General features: G+C 38.8%; 2 protein-coding genes across 3 annotated transcripts in view; both read right to left on the reverse strand.

The window, feature by feature from the left end:
- vit (vitrin) overlaps positions 1–5,568 on the reverse strand; it is a 39,065-nt gene extending 33,497 nt beyond the window's left edge. For both annotated transcript variants that reach the window (XM_020921288.2, XM_020921284.2), the window contains exon 1: positions 5,434–5,568. The gene's annotated coding sequence lies outside the window, so the exon portion shown is untranslated. The remainder of the gene's footprint in view (positions 1–5,433) is intronic.
- A 2,110-nt stretch (positions 5,569–7,678) lies between these two features.
- LOC110156839 (opsin-5-like) lies at positions 7,679–18,046 on the reverse strand. Its single transcript, XM_020921068.2, has 6 exons — positions 17,893–18,046; positions 15,786–15,991; positions 11,607–11,706; positions 9,919–10,023; positions 8,807–9,030; positions 7,679–8,160 (listed from the first exon to the last, which is right to left on the reverse strand). The coding sequence occupies exons 1-6, from the start codon at positions 18,044–18,046 to the stop codon at positions 7,681–7,683; spliced, it is 1,269 nt and encodes a 422-aa protein (XP_020776727.1). The 3' UTR covers positions 7,679–7,680.
- Between the last annotated feature and the right edge of the window lie 383 nt (positions 18,047–18,429).

An 18,429-nucleotide genomic window follows, 5' to 3' on the forward strand; every position in this document is an offset into this window, starting at 1 on the left:
CTTTATCAACACAACCCAGAGATGGTGCAGTGTTTTTATCTAACCATACACATTTTCTATTTTGGTCAAATAACAATATAAATGTATCAGTTATGTTAGCTGTTTGCATATAAAGAGCCAGGCTGAATGGCCAATTGACATATTTAGTATTCATGAAAACATGGTGTTGTCGCCTAGCCTGATTCATCAGCTGGTTTCACTTTGTGGAAACTGTCTGACCATTAGAATTCATTTGCTCAACGGTAGGTGGGTACTTTTTTCATTTAACCACTCGCTGCTATTTGCTATTCGTGACATATGTAATGTGCCGCTAACAGGGCTAACTGGTACATTAAGCTTTTCCCAAATCCCGTAGGAAGAAGGGCAATAATGTCTTTCCCCTAGATAAAATTCACTGATCATTCTCTTTGTTCCGGCTTTAAATCCTCAGTCTCGGGAATCATTGCCAACACAGAATGTATGGCTTTTCGCTGATTGGCTGGTGCCCGAACTCCCTTTTCTGGGGTTCTTGCAAACCATCTAGTGTATTCTGATTCCTGACCTAGTCGCTGGCAAGAAATTAAATTGAGCAGAGGCGCCAGTTGGCTAGTTGTGGCCTGGACTGTCTCAACAATAATGCACACTTCCACAGAATCATTTATAGACAAAAAGTCATGTCACCTGGCTGCCTCTCACTTTATCACCTCTTAATACATCACATACCAAATGCACTCTCTCTCCTTGATCCCATAGTTCCAGCTATATGCCTCTAGTGTGCTGAATTACCACTACCGCAACAGCAGAGTCATCAGCCTCCTCAGCTTCTCATAACCAGTGTCAAGGCCATGGGCCTCTTTCATTAACCCCATTTTACCAGTGGATAAGATGGTAATTCCAACAGTCTTCCCCATGGAGGTGTTATTCCTCAAGCAAAGGTCAAACAAAGCTTGAACGTCTTCATACATTATTCCATAGCAGTGCTTGTCCATCACTATAATTATAATAAACAATACTCTTTGCAGCAATAAGCAGAACTATTCCTTTTTACATGACCATCGTAACCAGCACACAGACAAAAATGCAAATAATCTGAGACATCTTAATTTCTATTCTCGCTGCAAGCCTCTAAGTGCCCCCTTCTCGTGCAATGAAAACCAAATGATATCCTTGGACAAACACGCCTGGGAGTTTCCTGTACAGTGCATAATAGATCCTTGGAGACTTCAGTCATTCATTCAACTATAGTGAACGGTGCGCAAACAAATGGACAAAGTGTGGCCTAACTTATCTTATGCTCTGATAACTTTGAAGAATGTAATGACATGACAGGCTATTCATGCAGTGTCCACTTAGCTGTCATAAATCACAGGCCAAGTCAGTTTGTACATATGTATGCTGCTCTGCTCCGTATTAGGAAAAAACAAGGCTTCAGAGCATAGGGTGGTATGAAGAAAAATGGGTTTGTACTGTAAGGGGCCCATGGAGTAAATAGACCATGAAAATGCTAACAATTACCAATGGAAAACAAACAAGCAAGGTTGAATTCACAGCTGCAGCAAGACATAAAAGGTGTCACTTTTTTTTTTTTTTTAAAGGAGATGTGCATTTGTTGATTGATTCATGAATGTTTGAGTAATCTTTATTCTTCTGCGTTCAAGATGCAATTGATTCCTGTTTCTGGTTTATAGAGTGTGGTTTGCATGTTCTCCCTGTGCCTGAGTCCTCCAGATACTCGAATTTCCCATCAAAACATGCAGGCCAAGTTGGCAAAAGTATAGTGACTACCTTGTTCACTGAAGAAGTTTATATTTTGGCATGGTTGCTTTGGTTCTGGTTTAGTCCTGGGTTGTCTTTTTATTTGTTTATTTTAACATTATCATCAAGCAGTACTCCTCCTCCCCAGCATCACTTTTGCACAGGATTCATTAATTTCTTCAAGGCTTATTTTAACCAACTCCAGTGTCTAGACCCTGGGGGAAGAGTCTTCTGTCATATCTGGCTCTGCACCTCCAGTGCACCGCTCATCATTATGTCTAAGCATTCATTCATTTTCCTCAGTGCATTCATTTCTCCTCTTGAGTCTGTCCAGACTGAACTGCATAATGTTCTTATGTTACTCCTGATAGAGGAACCTTTTACCGTTTTTACTCCTGTGTATATAAATGTTTTTGCTCTATTCATATGTTTTTCACTGTTTTAGTACTATAATCTCAATAAAGCATTATGTTGAAAGTTAAAGTAAGTCCTTGTGTGTAAAAAGTTTCAGAATCACTGTTCTTTGCAAAGGGCAAAGTGGCCACTTTGTGCAAACTCCGTCCTCTCAGACGGGTCACATAGTTGTAGGTATTAAACAGTAGCTCATTACAGGATCACATTCTCTACAATGTGGATTAACACGCACCAAAACAACCCAGACTGAGAAGCTACGCAAACTACAAGCAGGCTACTATACTTCTTATATGAAGAAATTAACGCTAAACAAAGGCTGTCAAAATATAAACCGCAGGGGGAGTAGAGATACAATACTGAAACATGATCAACCAAAGAATTTGTTCATGTTCTTATTATGCTCTTGATTTCTCCAAGGTTGTCACAGCAACATCTAACTTTCTCTGCTGCATTCTCTTCTTTCATACCAACACACCTCACATCCATAAATTTTGTCTGGCAGTTCTGAACTCAGCATCCCTCTACCATATGTTATCCCCAGTGTATGCAACTATAAACAATGTCTATTCAGCCAGTATATAATTTTAAGGTTAAAGAATACTTTATTAAGCTCTTGAGAGAGAAATTAATTCTCTGCATTTGACCCATCCTTCAACCAATGCTACTGGCAACATGTCAGGAGAAGTGAGCTACTGCTGTACAGTGCTCAGTGATCCATTGCCACATCTTGAGCTACAGTTGGTCAAGACAACTGTAACTGGAGGATTGCCTAGTTTGCATGTTTTAGGTTGATGGAGGAAACCCACCCAGAAATAGAGAGAAACCGGAACCCATGTGTTGCTGTGAAGCGTGACTTCTAATAAGACCTCGCCCTCTGATGTACTCTTTCATAATCCAATTCATTTTGGTCATGAAGCAAAGAAAACCTCAGGACCTTCAACACTACTTGTCTTTTTCTCTTTACAAGAATCTTTAAACCATACAACATTGCTGAACTGGCCAGTAGCCTAACAAGCTAAGTGCAACAGGAGAGGGCGTAGAAAGAAATCATCAGAAAAAAAACACAACTACAGTGATGTTTGACCTATAAAAACAAAAAGGGATAGCTGCTTCTCTATAAGTGAACAACGCCTTAAGATCACATGCACTTAAGTGTTTGTGAGAACTTTTAATGAAAAAAAGCACTATGCCCTTACAAAACCTTACATACCTCATCCCCACCCCAGTGATTAAAATGACTAATTGTTATTGTTAGAATACTGCTAAAAGGCACACTTAACAGTGCCACTTTGGAGGGTAATTTACCGTTTGTGCCTTTGTTGTACCAGTCTTCAGCCACAAGAACTTTAATCATTGGATTTATATACCGCCTTTCAAGACACCCAAAGCGCTTTACAGTATTATTCATGCTTATTCATTTACTCCACGCTCTGTTGATGGATGTGAGGCTGCCAATCTGCACCAGCGGTCCTTCCGACCACAACCAACACTCACATACACACCACTTTCATAGTAGGCAGCGTGGGTGAAGTGTCTTGCCTCAAGAGACAACGACAGTTTTTGCCACTGGCACCTCCCTGTGGTACTTGATATTTCCAGTGGTCTCCCATCCCAGTACTAACCAAGCCCAGCCCTGCTTCACTTCTGAAATCTGACAAGATCAGGCTTTGACCAGAACAGCCACTGAAGAACTGCTTCTTACAGCCATAATCATTCCATGAACAAAAAAAAAATCATCAATATACTTCCAATGCAAATATCTGATATATCTGTGATTAACAAACAGAGAAAAGGCAATAAGTATCCTGGTTAATCAATTTCACAGCACAACTGACGCTGTACATGACTCCAACCTCTAGTGGCAGGCCACCCAAGATTATGTTCTTCCCTGTATCACATGGCAACGGGTGATATTCCCAAACACCGTCTCCTCACTGTGGTTTGAACTGCACCAGCAGAGATTTGATAACACAGGTAACTACATCACACCTGCCTCGTCCCAGCAGCTGTAATACAAACAGGATGCTCAGTGCCTTTTCAAAGGATGAATCACAATAGAACCAGACTACACACACCTGCACCAAGCATGGCCTCAAAGGAATCTGCACGGCATACAGGGGAGTAAAAATCACCAATTTCATGTTATGCCAAAAGCAGTTTTTCTCTCCACTCCACAATAAACTTAAACGAAGTGTTGGACCTATCATATTCTGGCCCTAGGTGAAAGAAAATCCTCAAAAGCCATAAAATGTTAAAATGCAAATTAAACTTTATTTGCAATTCAACTTCGGTCCAAGAGTAGCCCATTTAACAGAAAACAACATAGGCCAAAATGAAGTCAACTCCGTCAACTAGCCCATTGAGGAAGCCATATGAGAAGCAGTGAGAGCAGTTTTTACAGTGCTGCTGCGTGAATGGTATATTACGCACACACACCCGGTGCCAAGACGTGTTAAACTCTAGCTTTCAGAAGTGTCAGAAACGCACTAGCGAGGGTAGATGTGCCAAGTGCTGTACCAACAAGCCAGCAAGCAACCAGCAGAGATCAGACGCACAGGAAAACTAACAAGTCTCTACAAGGTCATCTCTGTAGCTTTTTGGGGTGCTTCTAGGCCAATTTTTGTTTTTTTGAACGCAGACTGAATTACTTTAATTCTTGGCACAGGTTGCGTTGCAAGCCAGAGCTTGTAGCGTACTGCTGCTGCTGGACATGTTGTATATGGAGAGACCACCTGCGCTTAATAAGCCTTCAAAACATAATCACGCAAGAAAGTCTAGCCTCTACGGGGGAAGGTCACATTTTAAGTAGAAACGATTATCTACTGGTTTAAAAATGTGCGGCTTTCAGCGAGACAGTCCGTGCGTAATTGAAAAAATAAGACACTTAAACAAAAACAAAATAGTTCGCTCTACACTTCGTTATAATCAGAAGAGAACCTGCGCAGCTACTCACATGAATGAGTGAGGGAACCTTGGAGAATAAAGAGCTTTTCAGTATTAGTTTTGGAAAATAAACAGTGCAAAACCAAAACATGAATTGGCAGCACTTTGGCACAATGCCCCCACTCAGTTTGCGCTGACATGTGAAACTTTTAAACCGTTTAAAGACAGACCGCAAAAACTCAATCTTACGATGATTAAAATGGCACAAACATGTAGTAGCTTATCTCAAGTGTTTCTGCACAGCAACAGTGAGCGATTAGTTAGAAATTATTAACTGATGGCACGCAAAGGCACTTTAATATTTAATGATAGGTTGCAAAAATAAAAGTTCTAATTACTCACCTGAAAACAGCTTAATCCTTTAGATGTTCAAAGTTAAATCCACCACATTTGCGTCCCCTGATGACACGAGTGCAGCGCGTCTGGTGTGTGCACTGCTCCACCTGGACTTGCCTCGGCCGCAGCGCTCATTAAAAGTGAAGGAGCGTGAGACGGGGCCAATGCTTCTCCCCCCTGTTCGTCTTTTGCCCGTCCCACTTGAGGTTTTGGGAGCGAGAGGAGACGAGCAGTATCCCGGGGCGATGTGGAGAGGATGCGGGAGCACATATCCACAGCTATGTAAGCATCTTATTATTCACATGTCGCTGTTGGATTCACTTTGATTTGAACAGAACTTAAAAAGAGTGATTTGCTTTTGGATACCTGCATACCTGGTTTAGATTCTTCTTTTAATGTTGCATACTCACACCTACTTCTTGACTGAAAAACATGCATCCTACTTTGAGTGGGGCTGCTCATCACTGGCCTGACTGTAGCTTTGCCAGGCCTGGTGGCACCTGCTTGTTTCCGTGGAAGTAAACACATTTAATGCTATACTGTCAAACATTTTAGGCAAAGCAATTCAGTCTCCATCGAAACAAGCAGGGAGCACACCACACCAGAAAAGTTACATGCCTTTTTAAGTCTTTGTTTACAGCATGCACAAAGCAAAAGCCGTGGTTTCCATTACAGCTTAAATAGACTCAAGAAGACTCACATTTCCATTTATTTTCTTTTGTCAAATCTGTTTGGGAAATCAAATGTTTGATGGTTATTTGTCATTGTTGATGTGTTGCAGTTCATTTGCATCTGTAAATACACAACTCTGTAAACTCTGTGTGTGGCATCATTGTAATCTTGTTTATTTATTCCAATTAGCACACCCAATTTACCTGCTGTGCTATTCTCTATATGCATGCTTTCCCCATATCATTTTGTTTCATTTTTTGTCAGTTTTTGTCACTTTGTCAAGATATTATTTCAGATTACATAGCCAAGCATTTGTGGATTAAAATCGTCTTCTCATTTCCTGCATCGCTTTGCAACATGGTATTTCAGAAGTCAGGTTATGGTCCCCCATGTGGAGTGTAGTAACAGGGGAGGTACTGGTATGATCAGGCCTAAGGATGAAAAGAGCAGACTTTATTTCTTCCAGATGCACCAGATTACATCCCTAAACACCCTATTGACTGCGACTATCTGTCAAAGAATACTCATTAATCTTCTTCCATTGTTTCAGTCAGGTTGGAGTTGCTGGATTGTGTCAGTAGCAGCTGCAATTATAGGCTATAGTGTAGTGTTTGAGCAGGACAGGATGATACACAGACAACAGCAGAGAAACTGAGAAATCAAAGAATGCACTCTCATGGGTATAGTTTTGAATGGTGATTGAAAAAAACAAAAAATAAAATAACAGCCAAATATGTCAATTATTGTATTAATTCTGCTTCAGAGACACTTTATATGTTTAGATTGATGCTTAACTGAATTCTACATAATATTAATTGCATTTCTTTATAAAAAGCAAATGTTTTGACAAGTAAGACTGGTAAGAGTTTATGTTACAACTAAGCAATGAAAAAGTGAGGTTGCCTTAAAAAATGCAATTAAAAAACACCTCTAAAATAAAAGCAATGCAGCTTTAGTCCATGCATGAGGTAAAATTATAAAATATGTTTATTTTCTAATTCCAAATGAGCTTAAATGTGCCGGTTGGAGGCAACCAAAGTGCCATATGTGGCCAGGGAGCTGTACATTGCTCAGGTCTTGTTTAGACAGAACACAATTAGTGCAGTGGTTGCCTTTTTGACCATGAGATCCATCTTTTTCAGTAAGTAATTTGGAGGCCATTCACTTATTTAATGAATTACCACAGTTCATCACCGCATGTGTTACCAGACAGTCTTAAACTCTTAAATTTTGCTGTCTCTGTGGCCATATCCTTTGAACCCAGCTCTTTTTAACTGACCTATTACTGGTCAGTGGCCAGAGCTACAGATGCCTAATCACTGGTTAACTGAGTGTGATCCGCCCACTTTCACTTATAGCTCCATAAACTGCCTATAAAGGGCTTGATTATAAGGAGAAATGCTGCAGGAAAAGAAATAAAAATAGTATAATATATAAAGAAAAAATCCTCAACACACAGAATTTATTAAATAATTACACACTTTACATAATTTATTAATGCAGAAAAGACAAAAAAATTTACAAAAATACAGTTAATCTTATCTGAAATTCAAGTATATATTCAGGAGAGGAGAGAAGGACTCAGAGCCGGTCACACTCGTACTCTGAGGTCTCGATATGGGAGGGGACATTCACATTGATGTCCTGAGGTCCGGAGGGGGGCGTCTCGGGGGGGCTGTTCACTCCTGAATCACTGTCGTTTCTGCACTTATCCTTCTCCTCTGTCACAAACCTCACCTCCTGCTTTTTTGCCCGGGCAGGAAGTGACACGTGCTGCGCGGCAGGTGGGGCTTCACCTTTCCCTTTGATATTCTTGAACTTCTTAAGGCGCACTACATCTTTTCTATCTTTGGCGCACGGGATGAGTACAGAGACATCTTTTCGAAATTTGGAGCTCATGCCAAAGTAGATAAGTGGGTTGTAGAAACTGGCAGATTTGGCGAACATTCGGGTGATGATGCTGGTGGTGTTTGGCACTTGGAAACCCCAGGCGGACCACATAGATACCACAGCATATGGGGACCAGGCCATGATGAAAGCAGTGCAGATTACAATGGAAATCTGCAAAAGGAAAGAGCATGAGGGAGTAATTGTCACGAGTAGTGGAAATTTACAGCTGTGAGGCCACTTTTAAAGTCGAGTAGTAAACTGTGTCTCAGCTTACATTTGCAATCAGAGGAAGGTGGGAGAGGTTAAGTATGTGTTTTGGGAAATAAAATGACATTGTTTAAAGTAGAGGATACAGATTTGGCAAAAAAGTACTCAGTTTAAGAGTGCACTATGTAGCCTTTCTGTTAAGAGTCCAGGACCAGGTTGTGTGTATGGAGATATGCTAGGGAGATTGCTTTCCCTGGAATGTGCCACAGTACTTCAGTAAACTTGTTTATAATTTAATTACAGGTGTTTTTATAATATGCATTCTATATAAAGATAGCTATATTTTAGTTATGTGCACGTGCTGTTCAGTTTATCACTATCTAATACTCAAATATCAATAAAAAATATTTACCCATTTTGAAATTATTGTTGTTATCTAGATGTAGCAAAAATAGTCACATTTTAGAGTAAAAGACTATTGTCACTTCAAAATATTACTCATGTAGAAGTAAAAGTGTGTCATTTAGAAACTTTGAAATACAAAAAGTTGAAAACTGTACTCCAATGCTCAGATGGCTCTGTGTGAGATTTTATTTCTTACAACACTTACCCGGGTAACGTCTCTCTCCACTTTCCTCTGTCTCGCAGTGAGGAGGCCGTCTGCGGACATGGCATTGGTGCTTTTGACGGTGTTGATGATGGAGACGTAGGAGGAGAGCATGATGACCACCGGGATGAAGAAGCAGAAGATCAGGGTCGAGATGATGTAGGATTTGTGAATAGTGGAGTAGTTCGCTTTGGACCAGTCCACTTCACATGTGCCATAGCCCCTGTCTGAAGGAACAAGATAAAACAAGCTTTTGTACAGCTTGGCACATTGTCTGGAAGATGTTATGATATCACCATGATAACTACTAGTCCCTACAAGTGTTGTTGCGCTAAAAACATTTCTAGTCAGTTTTGAAGCTAGGGGAAAGGTTTGATACTCTAAACTGATTTTGATACTGCAATAATGATAGAATCATTGTATTTTGGCAATTTTTAGACAAAGATATGAGTCAGTTGTTTTAGGCCTCATTCATTACTTTGCCTAATATAGTAACTTATTCACTATATAGTCACTTTATGCAGATAACCTATAGCCATGAGCTCTGGGTAATGACCGAAAGAACAAGATCGCAGATACAAGTGGCCAAAATGAGTTTCTTTCGCAGGGTGGCCGGGCGCTCAGTCACACGGGAGGAGGTCGGAGTAGAGCCTCTGCGAGAAAAGTCAGCTGAGGTGGCTCGGGCATCTGCTCTGGATGCCTCCTGGGCGCCTCTCTCGGGGGGTGTTCTGGGCATGTCCCACCAGGACGAGACCCTGGGGAAGAGACAGGACACACTAGAGAGACTATGTCTCTCGGCTGGCCTGGGAACACCTCAGGGTTCCCCCGAAAGAGCTGGAGGAATTGTGTGTGGAAAGTGAAGTCTGTGAGTCCCTACTAAGACTGCTGCTTCCGCGACCCCGCCCCGGAAGAAAATGGATGGATGGACTTTGTGCAGATTGTGAGGTTCATGTAACTGGGTAGAATCAGTACTTTGCAAGTTGGTCCATTTCCATTTGAAAAGATGCATTGAAATCTGTGCCATTTTGTTTACGCCAAAGTACCTTAAAAGTCATAAATCACAATCTCCTCTTTAACAGTTGTATTGCTCCGATTGGTTACAGTGTCTTACAAACCTGTGTAACTGCCCCATCCCATCAGAGGAGCAGCTGACCAAAACGCTGCCCCGGTCCAAATACAGATAAGAGACACGGCTATGGTGCTCATACTGATGCACTGAGCTGAAAGAGAGGGAGAAAGAAGGAGAGAGGGAGGTATAGAAAGAGAGAGGGAGGTAGAGACAGAGAAAGACAAAGGCAGAGAGAGAGGGAGAGAGAGAATATTTATTAGTTGCAGAACATTTGTCTGATTGTGTCCATTTGTATAAAGGTCAGCAAACACATGGAAGGGAAAGTGAGAGGCAAATCAAATTCCTGCACAGTAATGAATGCCAGAGTGTGATATTTTGAACAATGAAAGCAAATATCTGAGATTGAACAGATTGCTGTTGATAAAAGGAAGTGATCTATGGAAATGAATCAAATCATTTTAGCACTTCCCACAAACATCTAGAATCAATAGAAAGTAATCAGTTCTTATATGTACAAACTTGGAAGCTGTTTAAACCTGTTTTTAAAATATGTATTACATTATTATTATTACTTATTATTAATTGAATTTCTCAACATGAATGTTATTGATAATCCCACTTTCCCAACGTTTACCTGTCACAATATAATCCCTCTAAATAAACCAGTTAAATTAAATCAAACATCTAGACTGAATTCCCAAATTTGGATTACAGCTAATGACTTCTACAGACACAGTGAGAGCACATGTGCCACTGATGTAGACAGATTAACCTCTCTCTTTCAAATGGTTTATACCGCTTTAGTTTTATGAATAACCTCAAACACTGTAAAATGTCTAGTGCCATAGTGACAACACAAGTCTCTCTTGATTTCCACGTAATTAAGACATTCTTTCACCTTAATTACAGCCCAGAATAGATTATGTCACCTCAGTGTATACCGTGTGAATGTAAACAAAATTGCTACCAAAAAAAAGTAGTTATTTTGACAGCAGGGAGTAGTAATACGACCCTATTAACATTGGAAAACAAGACAAACACATCAGCCATAGAATTATGACCCCTAAAGTAAAAAACGCAGATTGTCAACATAGAATTTTGGGAATATTTTAGTCAGCAAGAGGAAGTTAAGTGGGAGGGACCAGTTGAAATATGTAATGTATATTAGTCTGACTTTAGTCCTATTGTAGACCTGGTTTAGTCCAGATCTAGACGAAAACCCTAGTGTTTTATAAAATTATAAAACAAATAGCCTAGCAGAAGAAAGAATATACATGTACAAGTTCATGCTAGTTCTAATGAAAAGGTGTCAGAATACTTGGTACACCGCAGTTTAATGTATATGAGGCTTTAATGTTCATAATTTTATGGCTTGATCAATGTTTACAACTTGAAGGTTCACTGTTAAACTTTTCTGGTGGAGAGTCTCAGTGGAGAAGTTATTGCTTTGACAGAAAAAACAAAACAAAACAAAACAAACAAAAAATGCATTCTCACTATGAGCAGGCTTGCCTCTTCACAGATCTGACTTGTAACTTGAACTTGTGTGGTCACCTGCTTTTTTCCAGCATGTTTAAAATGCTTTTAATTCCATTCTGCGAAACGCTCTGAGCAAAGCAATAGCATCTTCAGGGAGACAAGCACATGGCAAACTCAAAATACATAGTGCACAATGTTAAATACAGTAAGATCCTTGATTGCAGTTTGATTACTAAATACTTTTGTTTTTCTTACCTTTGTTTGGGTGGCATCCTTTTATATATCTCGTGATGCTGATAACTGTCAAAGTGTTGATGCTTGCAAGGCCAAACAGCAGTGTAAAGAAACCATCGACCTGGAAGAAGTTAGAGGGAAAAGTGAGATGTTTTCAAAGCCTCAGGGACAGACCCACAGTGGCTAACTGCTTTTAGACATTTGAGTTTGTTTTGGTTTTTGGCGTCATCAGATCAAAGTGGGACCAGACAAGAGCTTTTCCTGTGAGTGACTGAGTGGCAGACGAGAAGCAGACAGTAAATGTTTCCTTTAGCTCAAGGCTGTGTGACCCTCAGATGTATTTGGGCTGATTGTACAGCTCTTATTACATTTCTACTGTAGGTTAGGAATGGGTATTTCAAGCCAAAACATACGCCCTGGAACCCACTCAATGTGAAGTGTTGTCACTATTCATTTAGTGTTATTTATGAGAACATTTAAACAACTTGTACACTATAAACGATTTCTTTGATTAGCCTCTGGGATATTGCCATGTAAGCTTGATTAAGGATACACACTACAGTTTTATCTCCGTGGCCAGGATTCTTCTTGCTGCATGAAGTGGTCCTGCAATTTTTACCCCACCACAACCACACCACAGGAATTAATCCAGATTGAGTGATTACAGCTATTTATTTGATTTAGAACAAGCTTCTGCATTTTAAGCCCCCTGCACCCTCCAAAGATGTTAGTCTTATTCCATTTGATATATTTTATGGTAAAATAAATGTAAATATTTTTTGATAGATCATCTTAAAATCAGAATTGTTGGTTTTGGATTAACATGAATTAACATGAATGAAGAAGATGACATGATATGAAGATTTAAGTACTGGGTCAGGTTTTATTTGTGTAGTTGTTTTTATATCAGTGCTTCTAGTACAGGAAATCAACGATGGATCTTTCCCATAGAAATGTCAAACTTCAATTCACAATTTAAATACACTGAAATATAAGGTCTCTTTCACATTGCATTTTACCATCCCATTTTCTGATCAGTTCAATTTACTACAAAATGTTGTTGTAACTTGTAAAGAACATGCCAATTTCACATGCCTAGTGGAATTTAATAGAAATAGAAGTTGGTCACGTTGTCCAAAACTGTATTTTAGCAATAATGCTGCTTTATTCTTTCATTTTATTAAAACCAAACAAAACGCATGCATTCTAGATTGAAAATGAAACATATCCTACTTGAAGTTGGTCATATGGGCCCAAAAAAAAAACAAATTTATCTTTGCAACACTTTCTTTTATTAGCTAATTTCCTATAAATTACCTTGCTGTAATTCCAGGGTTGGTGAGTGTTGACGAACAGTGGTGTTGGTATTTGCTGAACAGTATGAACTTTAGGACGTGTAATAACGTGATAGATGCTGAAATGGCATTAATCTCTGCTGCCAGCAAAAACAATACTAAGATTCACAAATGGAAATTTGACCTTGCATGAAATTTCCATAACGCATGTCAGATCCCATCCATAATCCTCCCATTTACCTCAGTTAAACTATACAGACTTACAGTTCATGAGGTCTTTTATTTGACTATATTATTTTATTATATTATTTATTATTATTTTATTTGACAGATAATGACGTCTTAACCTCTGTTCTTCTCAATGGTTTGAAGCGCTCTCCCACTGGGTGAGCCCCCGCTGTGGTGCTTCCAGGTGACTCCAGGGATCAGTTCAGGTCTTTAATGCTAACAGTCCTGAGCCAGCTAACCACTAATCCTATTACTGTCACTCATCACGTTTTTACAAGCAAGCACACTTCCTGCAGATTACTATACTTCTGTCTGTCTGAAGAGCTCAGTACAGTCACTCAAACGCCTATGCTTTGGTTGAATTAGTTAGATGTTAATGGTTTTTGTTACTTTATTTGGTGTCTTATTTATTTATTTTTATCAATGAAGCATGTTCTCTGATGAAATTGTCAGACTAATACATTTTTTATTGACATTTAGATTGTTGATTTCATGTTTGCTAAATTTATGACTTTCCTATGATATATATACATGAGATCAAGAATGGTCAGATTGTGAAATTAAAGAGTCACTCTTATAAAGCACAATCTAAAAAATACATGATATGTCTTTGTTAATAATAAAATAACATTTCAGTACAGCCCCTTGTATCCAACAATTTGCTTTTGATTTAATAATACATAAACGTTAAAAAAATGCAGGTGAGGTAGTTCCTGCTCATTTAAAAAAGGTGTTGTGGTTACAAAGATAAGCCATGTACTCCACAACTAGATCATTGTGAGTTTGGGTCTAATTCTGATGCTCAATCTTTGTCAATGCGATCCAGAGAGAAAATAAACACTAAGATTAGATTTTATCTTGTCATTTTGCCTTCTCCGGTGGCATACAAAATATTGTCATTCAAAATTCAAAACACAAAAGTTCCTGCCAGAGCATGTGCCACGTAATAACCTGCACCTCACCCCTTCTTCCTCTACTGTAGAAATCTGCCACTTTTAGCCCTCCCTGTGTTTACCTATGGCCCTCCCAGCCAGAGCCCAGTCTCCCAGAGGAGAAGGGCGTACCGCTCTCCTAATATTTCTCCGGCACCTGAACACCTCACGTCAGATGGCTGAAAGATGGGGTCCCACAAGCATCCAAGCCAAAACAGAAGTCCATTTACAGTCATTTTCACAGTATTTTCCTCCAGAGACTAATAAAGTGTTTGGGTATAACTCAATAGGGAGGCTACACTGGGGATATAGGAGTTTCCACAGTTATCTGGCAAGAAGCTGGAAAAATATCCAAAACTTGAGCCAACATAAAGTATCATAATATTTATAGTGAAAATTGTGAGTGGAAGAAATTAAGACTGGGAGATTCTCCAAAAATGTTCTCATGGTATTTAGCACGGTTCTGTGATGTAAGACTTAAAACAGTGGTAAAAGCCAATGTATATACGTAATAAACTAGTGAATAGAATTGTATTAAACAGTAAAAATCTTGTTTTTTAAGCCACCAGCTTGTTTTCATGGTTCTTCTACAGTACATGTGCATTAAACATATTTATCTACTGGTCTACAGGTGGAAAGGTGACGCCGCACACAATAAGAACTATAGTACTTTGTCCTTTGATTAAATATGATATATAAATGAAGCACAATGGAATTATTACAATATATACAGAATGTTACCTCTCACTTCCTGATGACATATTTACTTCCTGAAAGTGTTTGAGGAGTTTCCCCCATGGGATAATCTGATTACACCTGATCCTGAAGCCCACATGACCACAATATAATCACACACACATTCACATGCAGTTACAGACCACTACTCTGAGAGCATACCTCACTGAGTGCTTTATTCTCTAATATGACAGGAGAAATAGATTGAATAATAGAACTGTTTGTCATTTTTGCTTAGTTATATTAGACTAATAAAACTAAAGCAGCCGAAAACAATGGAAATTAATATTATGTTTTGGCACAATATGATTTCATTTTTTATAGCTAGGCCTGTCATGATGATTACTATATATGACTTATTGTTCAAGACAGGACAGATGGAACAGTCAATTTTGGGCTCAATATTTATCGTGTGTACCATTTTTTTTTGCACAAGCAGGAAGTCTTTTGTTATTTTTTGGCAATATGATAAGATTTGACCTGTCGAAGGTTGAATAAATATGTTCAATGACTTTTTATAGATACAAACTAATTACTTAAGTGTTGCATTCAGCTATTTATTTGTTGCAGCTGATGTTTTTTTTTTCACCAGTAAGGTACATTTAGAATTTTTTATTGAGGATAATTCTGCTTTAGGGTTATTGTGTCAGTGTTATAAACTTGTTTCAATATTTCTATTCGGCAGTATATAGCGCTTCAAAATTTGTTATTGTGACAGGTATTATTATAACCTACATCAACATTAAAAATAAAATGAAAATTAATTTAAATTTGTGGAAAGTTTCACAAACTGTGGAACTTTTATAGCAAAGAAGTAACACCTCCATTGAATCAAAAAGGTACCCGACTCTCCTCCCGAAATGTTACATAGCACACCTTTAAGTTTATTTCACAATTCACAATCCTACCATTTTCTGATCATGTTTTTTTCTATAGTACAGTTGTCTAAGATATTTATTGAAGTTGCATATACTTGTATACTGATTGCATAGCCTTACAACCATCCTTACCTGACATGTCCATATCCACGTGATCAGGTACTTGTTGTCTTTAAAAATGTTGAATATTTCAAAGATTCCTCTGGAGTATCCAAACACGGAGATGCTGGCGTCAGATATGGCCAGGTTCAGAGTGAGCATATCTGTGGGCTGTAGGGAGGCTCTTTGTCTGTACAGGACGAATATCACCAAACTGTTCCCAAACCACGACAGCCATCCTGCGCACAGACACAACAGGATAAAGTATTAGTCACTGTACAGAGTTGTTAAAAGTAGTGAAAATCAGTGACTGTAACAAAACGTGTATTTGAACAGATATTGAAAAACTGAAAAAATACAAGACCAGTTTGAGTTTAGGATGATTTTGAGCTTTATAAGTACCAGTCTAGTACCAGACCACTTGTGCATTTCATAAAAATACTATTATTTTGTCTTGAAAATTTGTGTCTATTAAAAAAAAAAGATATATCTTTATGATCATTGTAGTACTGAAATCTGTACTGAGCCTTTTCCTTATTATTGAAATCTCAATGTGGCGATCACTGCTCCTAACAGGCTGCCCTGGTGTTGAATGATGGGTCAAATGCAGAGGACAAATAAAGTGTACCTTAACCTGAATGTAGTGAACTGTGAATGTCTTGTGAAGGTTGTAATTATAAAATGATGTCCTGGTTGTGAGCTGGGTGAGGGCACAGTGTGGAGATGTAGGAATGGTATCGAGTTTTGAGTTAGGTTGTGTGTGGTTGTGTCCTTAAGCAACCCACTTTACCCACCTTGCCTTTGTGAATGTGGTATAGAGTAATGACCTCTGACCTCATAAAGTTCCCCAGAGTTAGAGCACCCTTTTAACTACCACAATTACTAAGAAAAAAGACAGGAAAAAAGACAGGTAAGGCTGTTAATTAAACCAGAGATTTACTGATTCATGCATGTTTGAGTAATCCAGTATTGTCCTGCATTTCACCAGCCTTCTCTCCTCCATCCAACGTCTAGTACTTTTGGAGATCTCTCAGAAATTGGTAGAGTTGCGTGCTATGGTGGAATGCTATTAAGAGAGGGCTGGGCCAGAAGTGCAGAATCGCTTAGTTTTGCACAGGAAGTCAGTAGATCTGTTTTTATTTAACTGTTTTATTTAACTGCAACATTACAGTTTACGATGAAAGCAATTTAAAATAATGGTGTATCTATAGTATGTCATGCAGTCTTAATTATAGTAGTAGTAGCAGTATTCTCATGCAAAATGCAGCACCTTAAAAGCTTGATACTGTGTGAACACTGACCTATGACCCCATAAAGACCTTGGAGTCAGAGCACCCTTTTAACGGCTCCACATACTACTGCTTTAGATCCATGTGAAGTCTAGTCCCCAGAAGCTGAGACAGACTGTAATAAAGTCTATGAGATAACTGTGGCACAGAAAAGTCTAGAAAATCCCTGGTCCTTTTTTAACTTGGCCTCACTCACACGAAACCCCTGGAGTAGATCAGATCAGCCTGCCAATAACCAACGTCTGTCTCAGCGGGGGGCAGAGCTAACTGTGTTAATCTGTGTTTAATAAAGATTTCAAATAGATAAAATGTTCCTATAATCAGCTGTTTATCTCCATAGATTGGAATAGTCTAAAAATGTACAGGGTTTATTCATTCAACTTATTTAATTAGTCAGATATCATTTATAATGTGTAAATTTTTTAGATAAATTAACCTTAATAATCCAACCACAAAGGGTATATAGAGTGTATTCTTTGTGACAGTCCCAGAACAGAAAAAATATAGTAATAGTTGTAGTAGTTGTAGTAGTAGTAGCACAAATAGTAGTAGAAGCTGGATCAACCAAGTATTAGTAGTTGTCATTAAGATTATATCAAACCTAATTAAGTTAAATTAATTTCACAGAAACAATTTTGAGAATCACATGCCAAATATTTAGACCTGAACAAATGAACAAAACATATATCCGAAGAGAATTTGTCTTGCATTTAGAGTATAAAACATAGAATCATCAACAACAAAAGAGGGGACAACATACTGCATGGTACAATTATTAAAGGGAAATATAATATATTGGTACAAAGACTTAGGTAGCACTTTGCCTAAACCTTCAGATTTACTTCACTTACCCAGTATTAGCAGGTAGACTCCGATGATGGTCTCTCCTTGCTCAGACAGCGGGGGCTCGGAGTGCAGTGAGCTCAGGTTGTTGTTCCTCCATGGGATACTGGCCACTTTGGGGGAATGGGGGAATAAGGGGAATCCTTTCAATGTTATTTCCATCGTCCTTGAGTTTTTGAATCCAAGGCATGAATCCTTCTCTCTGCCCCTTCCCGCTCTCCTCTGCTTTCCAAAGATTCTCCTGTGCAAAAGTAGTGAGGAAGACGAGCCGGTTCATTGTAAATCCTGCTTAGCAACGGTCGCTAATGCCCCACCACTTACTGTCCAATTGATTGCTTTGTTAATCCAATCTGTAGCTTAACTTGTAAGGAGGTAAAGTTTTTGAGGGGAGCTTCTTGTTACCGGAAAAGGGATTGCACTTCAATTAAATCATAAGTATTAAACTAATTGAGACTAGCTGCGGTCACAAGAAGATAATCCTGCCAGATTTGGAGTTCACAATCTGAATTAATGCATTATTTAGGAAAAGTATCTGTCTTAAAATA

This window comes from Boleophthalmus pectinirostris, unplaced genomic scaffold (assembly GCF_026225935.1).
Source record: "Boleophthalmus pectinirostris isolate CB_2022bp ecotype Guang Dong unplaced genomic scaffold, ASM2622593v1 HiC_scaffold_5, whole genome shotgun sequence".
Classification (NCBI taxonomy): Eukaryota; Metazoa; Chordata; class Actinopteri; order Gobiiformes; family Gobiidae; genus Boleophthalmus; species Boleophthalmus pectinirostris.